Source organism: Electrona antarctica, assembly GCF_951216825.1.
Source record: "Electrona antarctica genome assembly, chromosome: 4".
Taxonomy (NCBI): domain Eukaryota; kingdom Metazoa; phylum Chordata; class Actinopteri; order Myctophiformes; family Myctophidae; genus Electrona; species Electrona antarctica.
The window spans coordinates 18,676,636-18,688,422 of NC_136809.1; the positions used below are offsets into that span (position 1 = coordinate 18,676,636).

The 11,787-nt window shown below is 46.8% G+C and overlaps 1 protein-coding gene across 3 annotated transcripts; it reads left to right on the forward strand.

Annotated features, from left to right (window-relative positions):
• Positions 1–1,684: 1,684 nt before the first annotated feature.
• Positions 1,685–9,805, forward strand: LOC306922379 (monocarboxylate transporter 13). Of its 3 annotated transcripts, XR_013789914.1 has the most exons (6): positions 1,685–1,820; positions 4,532–4,763; positions 5,173–5,316; positions 6,026–6,814; positions 7,993–8,964; positions 9,433–9,805. XR_013789914.1 is itself a non-coding variant. In XM_079499936.1 (5 exons), the coding sequence occupies exons 2-5, from the start codon at positions 4,562–4,564 to the stop codon at positions 8,212–8,214; spliced, it is 1,362 nt and encodes a 453-aa protein (XP_079356062.1). In that variant the 5' UTR covers positions 1,685–1,820; positions 4,532–4,561; the 3' UTR covers positions 8,215–9,358. The 3 variants fall into 3 exon arrangements, 2 of the variants coding, with proteins under 2 accessions (XP_079356062.1, XP_079356061.1); XM_079499936.1 differs by lacking the exon at positions 9,433–9,805 and having other exon boundaries at positions 7,988–9,358; XM_079499935.1 differs by lacking the exon at positions 9,433–9,805 and having other exon boundaries at positions 7,993–9,351.
• Positions 9,806–11,787: the final 1,982 nt, after the last annotated feature.

An 11,787-nucleotide genomic window follows, 5' to 3' on the forward strand; every position in this document is an offset into this window, starting at 1 on the left:
TGATTATTGATGGATATATTTTATTTATTAAATAAAGTAATTCACTCCATGTTCCCTATTATGTGCTGTGTTCCATGCATTCTACAGTGTTATCCCCTTTAGCCCATATTTCTTTCATGTCGTCATTTTGTTTTCATGACAATTCCGCCATTTTAGCAGTTTTGGCAGTTCTGTGCTATTGTTTTTCACGAAATTCGGCAATATGGTAGAGGGACAAGGATCCCACAGGAACTGAAGACCTTTGACCTTTAGGTCTCTCGATGAGTAAATTGTTATGATTTGTTCGATCCACTTTTTGGCCTTTTTTGGCCACGTCACAGGAATTGCATTTTCATACATGCGAATGGAGTCTGACTCTGGTTCCGGGACAACAGCGTTGACAAACAACCCCTTCAGCCAATCAGCGTAACAAAAAAACTGACATCATCTCCAGTCTACCTACGGCTATGCCATGTCAACCAAACAAAAATGAGCAGGTTCGGGCTGACCTAGGGCCTGGGTAGAATCTAATTAAAGCCCACATGGGCAAGCCCATTTGTGATGATTTCATTGGTTGAGCACGCAATGTGATGATAAAAGCGCCCCTCACTTCACACAAAGTGTGATTTTTGAGCGGTGCCTCCGCTCCATTACGGAGCTATGTGTGTCCCTATGTATGTGTATGCGTCCACGTACGTGTCCCAGCACGGAAAGCTGCAACACGATAACTCCGTCATTTCTCGACCATTTTGGACGCGAGTAGTCTCGCCGAAACCGGGCCGCCCCCCTGGACGCGTTCATGGGAGTCTGGATGTTGCGGGGACCCCCGGCAACCCCCACACGGTACAGTTGCACCGCTCACTTCCCACAGGTGTGATTTTTACTTGCCAAATTATTTCAGTCATCAATGTTTATAGCTCATTTTGCATATAGCTTTTTTGTTTATGGGCTTGACCCCGTCTTATAGCTGCAGTGGTTGCAGCTATACGATTTTTTATTATTATTATTAGTAGTAGTAGTAGTAGTAGTAGTAGTAGTAGTAGTATTATTAGTATTATTAGTATTATTAGTAGTATTATTAGGCTATTAAAAGATTGTTGGACAACACCGATTTAGTTCTACAGTTATCCATTATTACCACAGACACAGATATACCGGTATGCAAAACATTTGGAAAGATCAGGGAAAAACATGTTTTCCTTTTCATTCAATTTAGGCATGTCTTGCTTTTTGTTTGTTGTGTTTCCCTTCTGCAAAACAAATGTGTTTTGGACTGGACTGGTAGGCTACAAATAAAGGACCATTCACGACCTTGACATCATGCTTGACATGACCAATATAGTTCTTTTCCACGGCCCCTCGATCGATCGTGTCATGTCATAACGTTGGAGTTGGAGGAGGGATATGCCGAAATTGGTGACCCAACGATGTATGTTACTCCAGAGGTCACTGTATCGCAAAGACGAATTTACCGTCGTCAAAAAAAAGAAAAATGTCACGGTGCCATATAGTCATATAGTCATATATATATATATATGGTACAGGCATTACGCGGGTAAACAAACCACAAACGCAAATCTAATGTGTTCCGGTAAGGTAACGACGTGCCGTTGTGTGACAGGCAGCAAAGCCTGGCCGGGCCCTGAACTGCTACACAATTCTATGGGTCACATATCATTCCATGACGCCATAGACGTTAGCCGGGTGGGCGGAGGCGCGTCCTTCCTCCTCTCCCTGTACTGGTCCTTGCTGCTGGACCAGAATGTCACCTACAGTATCACTCAATGGAAACAAACTGAATCAGCTGACCGCTGGCAATCGCCGAAGAAACGCTCTCTCGGGTAAGTGTATGAAGGTTGCCGATCAGCCTATTTTAATAGATTTAGTTTGCGTTTGGTTTGTTTGGATTATCAAACTGTAAAATAATGTTTAAATGTTGCGAATCAATTTTGTTCGACGGTTCGACCCTGACACGAAACCTACTCGACTCATTCATTATCGACAGTGAAGTTCTGTCGGGGATACCTGGCCTGCCAGGCTGGCAGCTAGCCTGGCACCATTAGTTTAGTTGGCTGTTGGCACTGAATGAAGACAAAGACATAGGCCTATGGCACAGAAGTCTGTTGGAGTTTAATCTATTATAAGCACTAACAGAAATAGATGTTGCGTTGCGTCACATGTTTAGTTGGACGGCAGCAGCCATATGGTTTGTTATCGTCTTATTATCTCATTGACGATTTGCAATGTGACGTTTTTTCATCATCCCCTTAGGTTTAGTGAAGTTTTACACTGCACATTAGCTCATGTTTTGTTTTGTTTTATTTGTCATCATTAACATTTTCTTTACAAAGATAGTTGCGTAGCCTGCTGCCTGCCTATGTATAGGCTACCTGTACACACAGCCATTGTTCATATTTGAAAAGAAACAAGTAAATTACCCCTCTCTTCTTACAATATAATAAACCCTATAGTAGCCTACAAAATTAGAAGTAGGCCTAAATAAATATAAATACAAGAAAGATGATGCAAGTAAAAATAGACACAATACTTTATATGCCCACACACACACACACACACACACACACACACACACACACACACACACACACACACACACACACACACACACACACACACAGGGTGTGTGTGTCTTATTGTAGTCAATGATCACAGTAGCACATGTGTAGGCATACGTAAGGAAAAGGTCTTTGTATTATTGTAGCAGACTTGCCACACCCTTGTGCAGAGATCATATTGCACTTGTGTTCAACTGGATATACTGCATTTCTCTTCACTTCATCTCCCAAGTTCCAACCCATGATTATAATGCCCGATGGTTATCAACCACGGGGCTATTCCTTCAAATTGTCTTCAGTATACATACAAATTCAGACACACACACACACACACACACACACACACACACACACACACACACACACACACACACACACACACACACACACACACACACACACAGCCTATAGCCAGGGGTTTGCAACAGGTGGTTCGTGGACCACTGAAGGTAATGTATGTGGTCCCTGACCATGAATTTAGTAATGTAGGAAAGTGAAGATGATCTGGTGACCTTTGGGCCATTCTGGCTGGCGTGAGCCTTTAACCTGTATATGCTGCGCTGTGTACTCTGAAATAAAACATCTCATCACTCCATCTGCCGTCGTGCTGTCTCACAAACTTCATAGAGTGCTCTCCCAGTTTTAACAAGTATGGTATGGACCAGATACAACAGATGGTGACCGAAATCCGTTGTCATTGGACATTTTTATGCGCCAGACAAACAGAACCGGCGGCTTTTTCATTCAGTCTAATTAGCGAGTTTTTGTGAGCGACGACGGGGTCGCGTGATCCGGCGTTCAGTGCGTCTACTCAAGGGGCCAGTGAGGCTATTCAACGTTGAAGCTCTGGGCCCTAGTGGTAGGAGGAGGGACTACAGGCGGACCCGTGGATTCATGACCGGGAAACCCCGTGCAGCTGGGCTTTAACATTGTGTCGTGACGTAGGACCATCACTCCAACGTCACCCCGGACCTCAAATTTGAGGTCCGGAGGAGGGTCTTCCGGCAGTCTTCCGGGTGCTTCAAAACGCCACTGAGCAACTTCCACTGACATGAATAGCTGGGGGGGCGGAGCGTCGCGCCAGTTCAGTCTCTATCCTTTTATATACTCTATGGTCTACTCTACATGGAGATGGAGGCCTTCACCGGCTACATGCTGCCTCACGACCCTGCCCTGCGAGAGGATGGACAGGAGCGGTCGCATCGACAGCGGGGAGACGGTGAGCAGTGTGCGGCTGCGGTTGGCGGGGACCTTCATCTTTGCATCAGCGCACTGGCGGTGGGCGGTGGGCGGCGAGCAGAGGAGCGACGCGGCGCAGCGCGGTGGCGGGGACCCCAGCGGATGTCCCCGGGGGAGGGGAGACCACTCGTCCCGACGCAACGCTTGGCGCGCAGAAGGCAGACCTGCGTATGGGGTTCTGTGATGTAGTTACGCAACGGCCTTTTCCTTCCCAGATCTGATGAGTTCAGAGTTGGGACTTGGGAGGAGGGATGAGGATGATCCCCCCTCCAAATTTATTGCACGTATTGTGCAATGAATTAAATCTATTTTATTTATGTATTTACTTTTGAAAACGTTTCCCCATGGACCAGCTGCAGGCTTAATTATGCCCATGGGAGCACTAGTAATCTTGTGGACCACTGGTTGAGAAACAGTGGGATGTATAGACATGGGATGCATAGCAAGTGTTACCAAAGCACTAATCTTGGTAGTGTAAGTGATTTTCTTTGGTTAAAATACAAATGCAACGCATTGTGAGCTTTTTAATGTAGATTGTCTAGTTTTCAAATTATTTTGAAAACTTGAAATGAGACATTCTGCATAAAGAGTACATTTAGATACCAATACTTTTACTCAACTACTTGTAACAAAGTAGTGCTAGTATATTGCAGTATTGATACTTGATTGATTTTACTTGAGTAAAATCTTCTTTCAGCACTGATAATAATGATGTTGGTTTGGTGGTGTCCTGATAGCTCCATCTGCTGGGGGAACAGCTTGAAGTGATGAGATCCAGGAAGGTGTCCCCCCCTGATGGGGGCTATGGCTGGGTGGTGGTCGCCTCCGCCTTCCTCACCATGGGTCTCACTGCTGGCGTCATGAAGAACATCGGCCTGTTCTTCCTGGACATCCAACAGCATTTCGGAGTCCTGACCAGCACCACCTCTTGGATCACCTCCACCACCATAGCCATGTTTCACTTAGCAGGTAAATAATGTAGTATCTGGCAGAACTTGTGGGTGAGACCGGTACCTTAATCAGGATTGTTTGTGATCAGGATCCGTTGCTGTCCGGAAGAAACCACCCAACTCCCTTTTTGAGTAATTTGTTTTATTTTCTTTTTCATAAATCAGTGCTATTGAACACCCTTTACGTCGGTGTGTTGGTTAAAAAAAATATTGAACCAATGGAAAGTATTAAAAAGTCCTTTGGTGAAAACCTAACTCCATTGGATCCTCAAACTATCTGAAAAGTTTCCAAAAAATATATATATATAAATACAAGAGAAGGAAACAAAATTGCTGATCTAAGTTCACAACGCATCTGTAGAATAATTACTATGACATTAGACAGTGGCAGACCTTATAGCTACTATCATATTTTGTTTTCCTTGCAGCTCCTGTGGCAAGTGCTCTGAGCATGAGGTTTTCCCAGAGAGTGGTGATCATGGCCGGAGGCCTCCTGGCAGCCTCGGGTATGCTGCTGGCATCTCTGGACCTCAGTCTGCCCTGGATGTACCTCAGTTTGGGCATTCTGCAAGGTGACAACCTCAAGGGTGTTCTTGTATCCCCCAGGAGATGCTGCAGTTTTGAATATTCTTATATTTAAGCAGTATCACACTGCTACTGCAACACACCTTAAAGCACAGGTTATGAACGTGGGGCCAGATGACCTCTAGGGGTCCGGGGTAAGTCAGTGCAATGAGAAAAGCAACAATACTACATGTCGGAGAATAGTGGAGATTGGAGAATGACACTTACACTAGTATCAGTGGTAACACCTATGAAGGAAGTAGGGCCCAAGTTCTTTCCAAAGTGCTGTGTGTGCATAGAGCCCATTGGCAAATATCTGAGCTGTCCTAGGGGTCAATACCGTCTGCGGTGCTGAACTCAGACATGTCTCTGTAGTACTGGAGTGGTGGAGTGCTCGCTGTCTGGTGGTTCCCCAGCGAGACTCCACAGAATACACAGTACAAGACAGTGACACATGATTAATCTGATGTCACCAGAACATATGAGACTTAAAAAAAGGCAAACAGAAATGCATTCTTTATTCATATGTTCCAATGTTCAATGCCCAAAACACAATTAAATCCTTAATCGCAATTATTAGTTTGACAATTAATCATCAAATTAAACATGTAATCGTGACAGCCTTATCTGTAGTAGATGCTTTTGCAAATGAGAGATGTATGTAGTTTATTTACTGGTACAATTAACACTGAGGACTTTACCGTGTGCTATCTCTAGGAACGGGGATCGCCTTCTCATGGATCCCAGCCAACAGCATGGTGAGCCACTACTTCTTACATTGGCGTCCCTTCGCCTATGCCCTGGCCAGCTCAGGGGAATGTGTCTTTGCCATCATGTTCAGTCCCTTCTTCCAGTGGCTTATCGACGCATACACCTGGCAGGGCGCCCTGCTCTTCATCGGAGGTTTTCAACTCCACTTGTGTGTCTGCGGAGCCCTCATGAGACCCCTGGAAGCGCCCGCCCGCGGAGCTGACCTCGAAACCAAAGACGATCTTCTAGACCGCCATGCTCCCGGGGCCGCTGCCGAGGAGACGGTCATCTTCCACTGGTCCTTGCTGAGAAAGCGTGAGCTCCTCCTCTACATCGCGTTCGCCATCCTCGCGGCCGCAGGGTTTTTCATCCCGCCTCTCTTCCTGGTGCCCTTCGCCGCCAGCCTGGGTATGGAGCATTACGGCGCGGCCTCCGTCCTCTCCGCGTTGGCGTTCGCCGACCTGGTGGGCAGGCTGGCGTGCGGCTGGCTGGCCAACATGAGGCTGATGAGGAACCTGCAGCTGCTGACCATGATGGTCACCATGCAGGGGGTGGTGCTGCTCCTGCTGCCGGTCGGCCGCAGCGCCTGGGCCCTGCTGGCGTTCTCCTCGCTCTACGGCTTCCTGTTCGGCTGCGTGGTGGCCGTGCACGTGACCGCCATCGTGGATATTGTGGGGCTGGAGCGCTTCGACAGTGGCCTGGGGCTCTTCATGCTCTTCAGGAGCATCGGGGGCTTCGTCGGACCACCTGCTGCCGGTGAGCTGAGCTTCTGACTTGGGATGGGTATCGTTAGGATTGTTATGAGTCCGGTACCGATTCGGTTCCAAAATGGCATAAAATTACTTAAATAAGAGGTCAACAAATGTTTAACAAAAAGCTTTTATTCTTTTAAGCCTTTACCTGCTTGGTTCCGAGGTTAAGAACCCACCCCTACTTGTGATTCGATTCGATTCAATTCAATTCAATTCAATTGAGCTTTATTGGCATGAGAAAACGTTTACCAAAGCAAGTGTCAAATATAATTAAAAACTGTTGAAAATGGGGAAAATACTGTATACTGTAGTACTGTCTAATTTATACAGTTGGAGCATTGTGTAAACAGAGCTATGTCACATTGCATCGGTATATACATTTCAGCTTTTTTGAAACAAATAGCAGCAATCTTCAGTCACTTTGGGACATATAGCTATTTAAATAGTATACAAAAAAAAGCCTCAGATTTAAGATGTGTTTAAAGGTAGCAGCTACATGTGCAGTAGGTCTGGCGGTCTACTTGGTACAGATAGTTGTCCTTAGAGTGGTTGTATTCCATTGGCTAACCATGTTTTATTCCAACAGTTCACAAATCTTGCTGCTGTGTTTGGGAGGTTTTTGTCGTTGGTCATACTTTCATAGACTAATCATTACTGTGTCCGTTTGCCTGTCCGTCCGTCAGAGAAATAACTTGACCACAAATGGCGGATATTCATTACAATTTATATAAGGCATTTGGCGCTCGTTCAGTTCAGACAGAGTGACTTAAAAGTGAAAGATCAGTATAAGCAGCATGCGCTCTAGTCAAAACACAACAGGATAAGGAGTGAAGTGCATAAAGTGCTAGGAAAACAAAATAAATGGTTCACTTTTGGGATGAAACGCTCAAAGTTCATGGTCACAATCTAGGTCAAAAGACTTATAATAAGATGTTGGAGGGTTTGCACCTCATTTGCACAATTTTGTTTTTTTAAATGTACATTGAATTTAGATAAAGCTTCAGGGCCACTTTTCACTGCACGTTTACTGAATGAATAGATAAAGGGATATTTATTTATTAATCAGCCCAGGCTGGCAGACCACGTTCTCTCCTATTTCCCTATGTTCTCCCTGCATGGCGCAGGCTGGCTGGCATTAATATGTTATCTCCTATTTCCCTGTGTTCTCCCTGCATAGCGCAGGCTGGCTGGTGGACCAGACGGCGGATTACGGAGCCGCCTTCTACTTCTCCGGTATCTGCCTCGTCTCCTCGGCACTGTTTGTCCTCCTCACCGACCTCCTCATTAAGAAGAGACAGGTCGGAGGTACGGAAGGTGCTGCAGATGCCGCCCCGTCCGCAGAATACACAAAGACGTCAACGACGGACGAGAAGAGTGGGATGGAGGGGTCAGCATGTAGTGTGAAGGAAGACGAAAACCACGTCACATAATAATTAGCATTCTAACCGAATGACACTGCTGAGATATGTTGAGTCAGAGCACAACTGGATGGTTGACCGTCTTCTCATGGCTCTCACCTGGTGGTCAGTCTATACAAGCTGTCAGTAAATTGTGGACATGACCATTGACCAAAGATTGTTTTAAAGATTGTTAAAACACTGACACACATGTCGGTGACTGCATACTTTGCTGCTGTGTACTTGTTGAGACCAGGAGGTGTTAAATGGTTGTCAACACAATTCAGCTCTGTTCACAGCAGCCTAAACATGCCTTAAGTTAATTCTGTGGCACAGGATAGGATTGTGCCAGTCCAATGCCAAAAGTACTCATTATGTGTGCCTAAAACTACTGTTTTATATCTATGTGTACGTACTGTATGCAGCAGATTCAGTGTTGATGGAATCAATGGAGAAAAGAAGAGAGACTTTAAGTTCTAAGAACGCACATATCCATTTCAGAGCTTAATGGAGAGAATAGAGCGTCTTGGTGTTGTCAAAACCGGGCCTTATCTGAAAAGTATACTGACATGACCTCAGCTATATGAAGGCGTGGTTTTCTGGTCATTTTAGTTGCAGTAAAAGTGTCCTTGGGTTATACAGTACATGACAATGTTACAGATTTGAATGGTGCACTTCATCTTGCAGATGGTATAACTGTGTCTGTTATGTCCGTTATTACGGACACAAATATAATATTATATTTGCAGACTGTCATGTACTCTAGCAAGATAACTTGAAAACTTCAGGGACTGTACAAGTTTGTGTTTTTTAGCAGATGCAATAATATAATGCAGATGCAAGATGCAACACTATCAGTATGTGATTGGTTGAATGTTGAGCCCTGGTTCTTCCATATACCCTGAAGAAGGCAGTTGTACTGCCGAAACGTTGGTTTTTACTCTGCATCCTAATATATATAAATAATCGGCTCTTTGGCCATCAGTGTGTGCAGCCACTCTTTTGTCTTTTTAAGACTTAACTCTTTAGCCCATTCATCCAAACAGAAAAGTCCTAACTAATTGTATTAAACAACGTCAAACTCACCAACATTGCAGCTGTAGGCCTACGGAAAGCTGAATTATCCTCTTTCAATCTGTAAAGTCTTTGTTTCACAAAAATTCAACATAGACATGTTATGAGCTACTTCCTGTCAAGTAATTCTGTGCAGATTATTTTTTCAGAGTGTCAGTTTGGGAGTGCTCGTTGGATATCACTCAACAGCCCTGCGTACCACCTGTTTTGAATTTGCACATAATGCAGGAGGCAGCAGGAGATTGCTTTACTGATAACGAGTGCTTCCAAACTCCAATACTTAGGACAGAATGTATGAATGTATTTTGCGTTAGCAGCATCTTCTGCACATTGTATGCAATCACTGCACTGATTGTTTTAAATGCATATTCTCTGTTCAGATTGGTCCTGTAATTATTATATAGACAAATCCACAGAAGGGTAGCCCTGGGCGTAGCCATTACTGAGGTTTATACCTCAGCACTGATTAGCTACACCTGGCCTACAGGGAACTGCTAAGTGGATTCAGTCAGAGCCATTGAAGGAGAGTTCTTTTAAGTTGTGTTCGCGAAATATTTCGCTCTATGGGAGGTTTTCCTTGCAAAACCGAGGTGCAGAACTTCATTTTAATGAACTCATCGCAGGACAGAAACTCTGCCCTGCGGGTTTAAGAGATGCGTGACGTCAGACGCCAAGACCCTGGGGGCTTAAAAGGGGGGTCTACGTCACCAGCTCTCATTCGCTTTCCTTCTGCCAAGAGGTACCGCAAGAATTTCTAGCCAAGTTTGTTTGGAGTGATTAACGTCTCGAAAATCGGGCAAGAGAAGGCCTCGAGCTCCGTGAGACTCTCCGACATCCCTGGATACTGAACTGCAGAAAGAAAAAGAATTTACACGCTTTTTTCCCTAGCAAGTTATTAGTTTGACAAGCTTCGGAAACTACTAGTTTTCTTACAGGTAAACTTGCCGCTCGAGCGGGAAGTTAACCAGCTTTAGCTAACAGTTTAGCTCGGGCCGCCACCGCCTAAGCTTCACTTTTCAGCTTTTTAACTTTTACGACTAACTTTGTTAGCCTAGAGCTCCGGGCCGCCAACGCCTGCTCTCTCAGCTTAGCTTTTCTCGCCGGGCCGCCAACGCCTTAGCGCCTAAACGCTAGCTTTTCGTCCTCGACAGAATGTCTAAACACACGTCGAAGACCAAGAACACTTCTGAGGAACGCCGTCTCCGTCGTGGACACGAGGGAAGACCCCAGAAGAGATGCGCCGTAGGAGCATGCGGCAACACGATGTCCGGACAGGACGAGCACCAGGTCTGTCTCTACTGTCTGGGCCTCGCTCATGCCCGTAATGCGGTCAACGGGGACGGAGCGGTCTGCTCCCCTTGCGACCACACCAACGACGCTACCAAGAGGTCTCGTCTCCTCCGGGTCAAAGAATACTTTGCCAAGTTCGAGTACGAGAAACCCAATGACCCGTGGCCGTCTGAAGTCCTGACAACCGGAGGACAGCCACGCACAGCCCCGAGGGTGAGATTGGACCATAGAATGGACTTCCCGCCGCTAGCACGCAGCACCCCGGCGCCACGTGCTAGCAACGCTACCCAGGAGCAGCCCGTCGCGGCCCCACGGACCCGCGCTCCAGCCACCGCCACCTCCTCCCAGGCCTCGGCAGTCAGGGCTGCCAACGCCCCCGAATACGAGGCTCTGGGAGCGAGGCCTAAAGTGACAACCAGGCCTCGCCAGCCAGACAGCGGGAATAACCTTCCTCCAACAGGGCAGCCAAAGCCCGCGGAGGTTCTTCCTCCCGCTCCAGTGGCCATACCTCGCCAGCTGCTCGTCAGAGCCACTATGGAACCCCCGCCTAAACGCGCAGCACGCCAGGATCCTTCCCCACCACGCTGGGCCGACGAGGAGGAGGAGGAAGAAGAAGGTGAATATGTCCCTTCTTTCCAGGCGCCCTATGACGAGGATTTCGTTATCGTCGACGAGGCTAGTTACCAAGATTATGAGTACTACGACGACAATAATGATGATGGCCATGACGACGACATGCCCCGTCTCCCCGAGGAGGACGACGGCACCATGCAGGTCGAACAGCAGCAGCAGCCAGAGGCACAGGACCCCACTGACATGCTCATGTATGATTCCAACATCATGGGCATTTACAAGAAGGCGGTCCAGCGCTGCAACCATGAGTGGCATGAGTCCACCACCAAAAGGCTGAAGTGGGAAGGTAGGAATGAGAAACATCTCCCCCCCCCCCCCCACCAAAGAAGCAGAGACTCCCCCGTGGTCTGGGCTTCTTTGAAACCATCACCAGCGCCTGGGAAAAACCCCTGGTGGAGGCAGAGTGCTCCTCCCGCAGCACCAGGGGCGTTATGGATGTGGTGGGCATGGAAGACATGTGCCTGAATTCTATGCCTCCCATGGACAAGGCCGTGGCTTCATACCTGGCCAACCCTTCAGTCCCACGGGTGGTCCCCATGGACAGAGAGCCTACTTTCTCCACCACAGCAGACAAAGAGGCCTC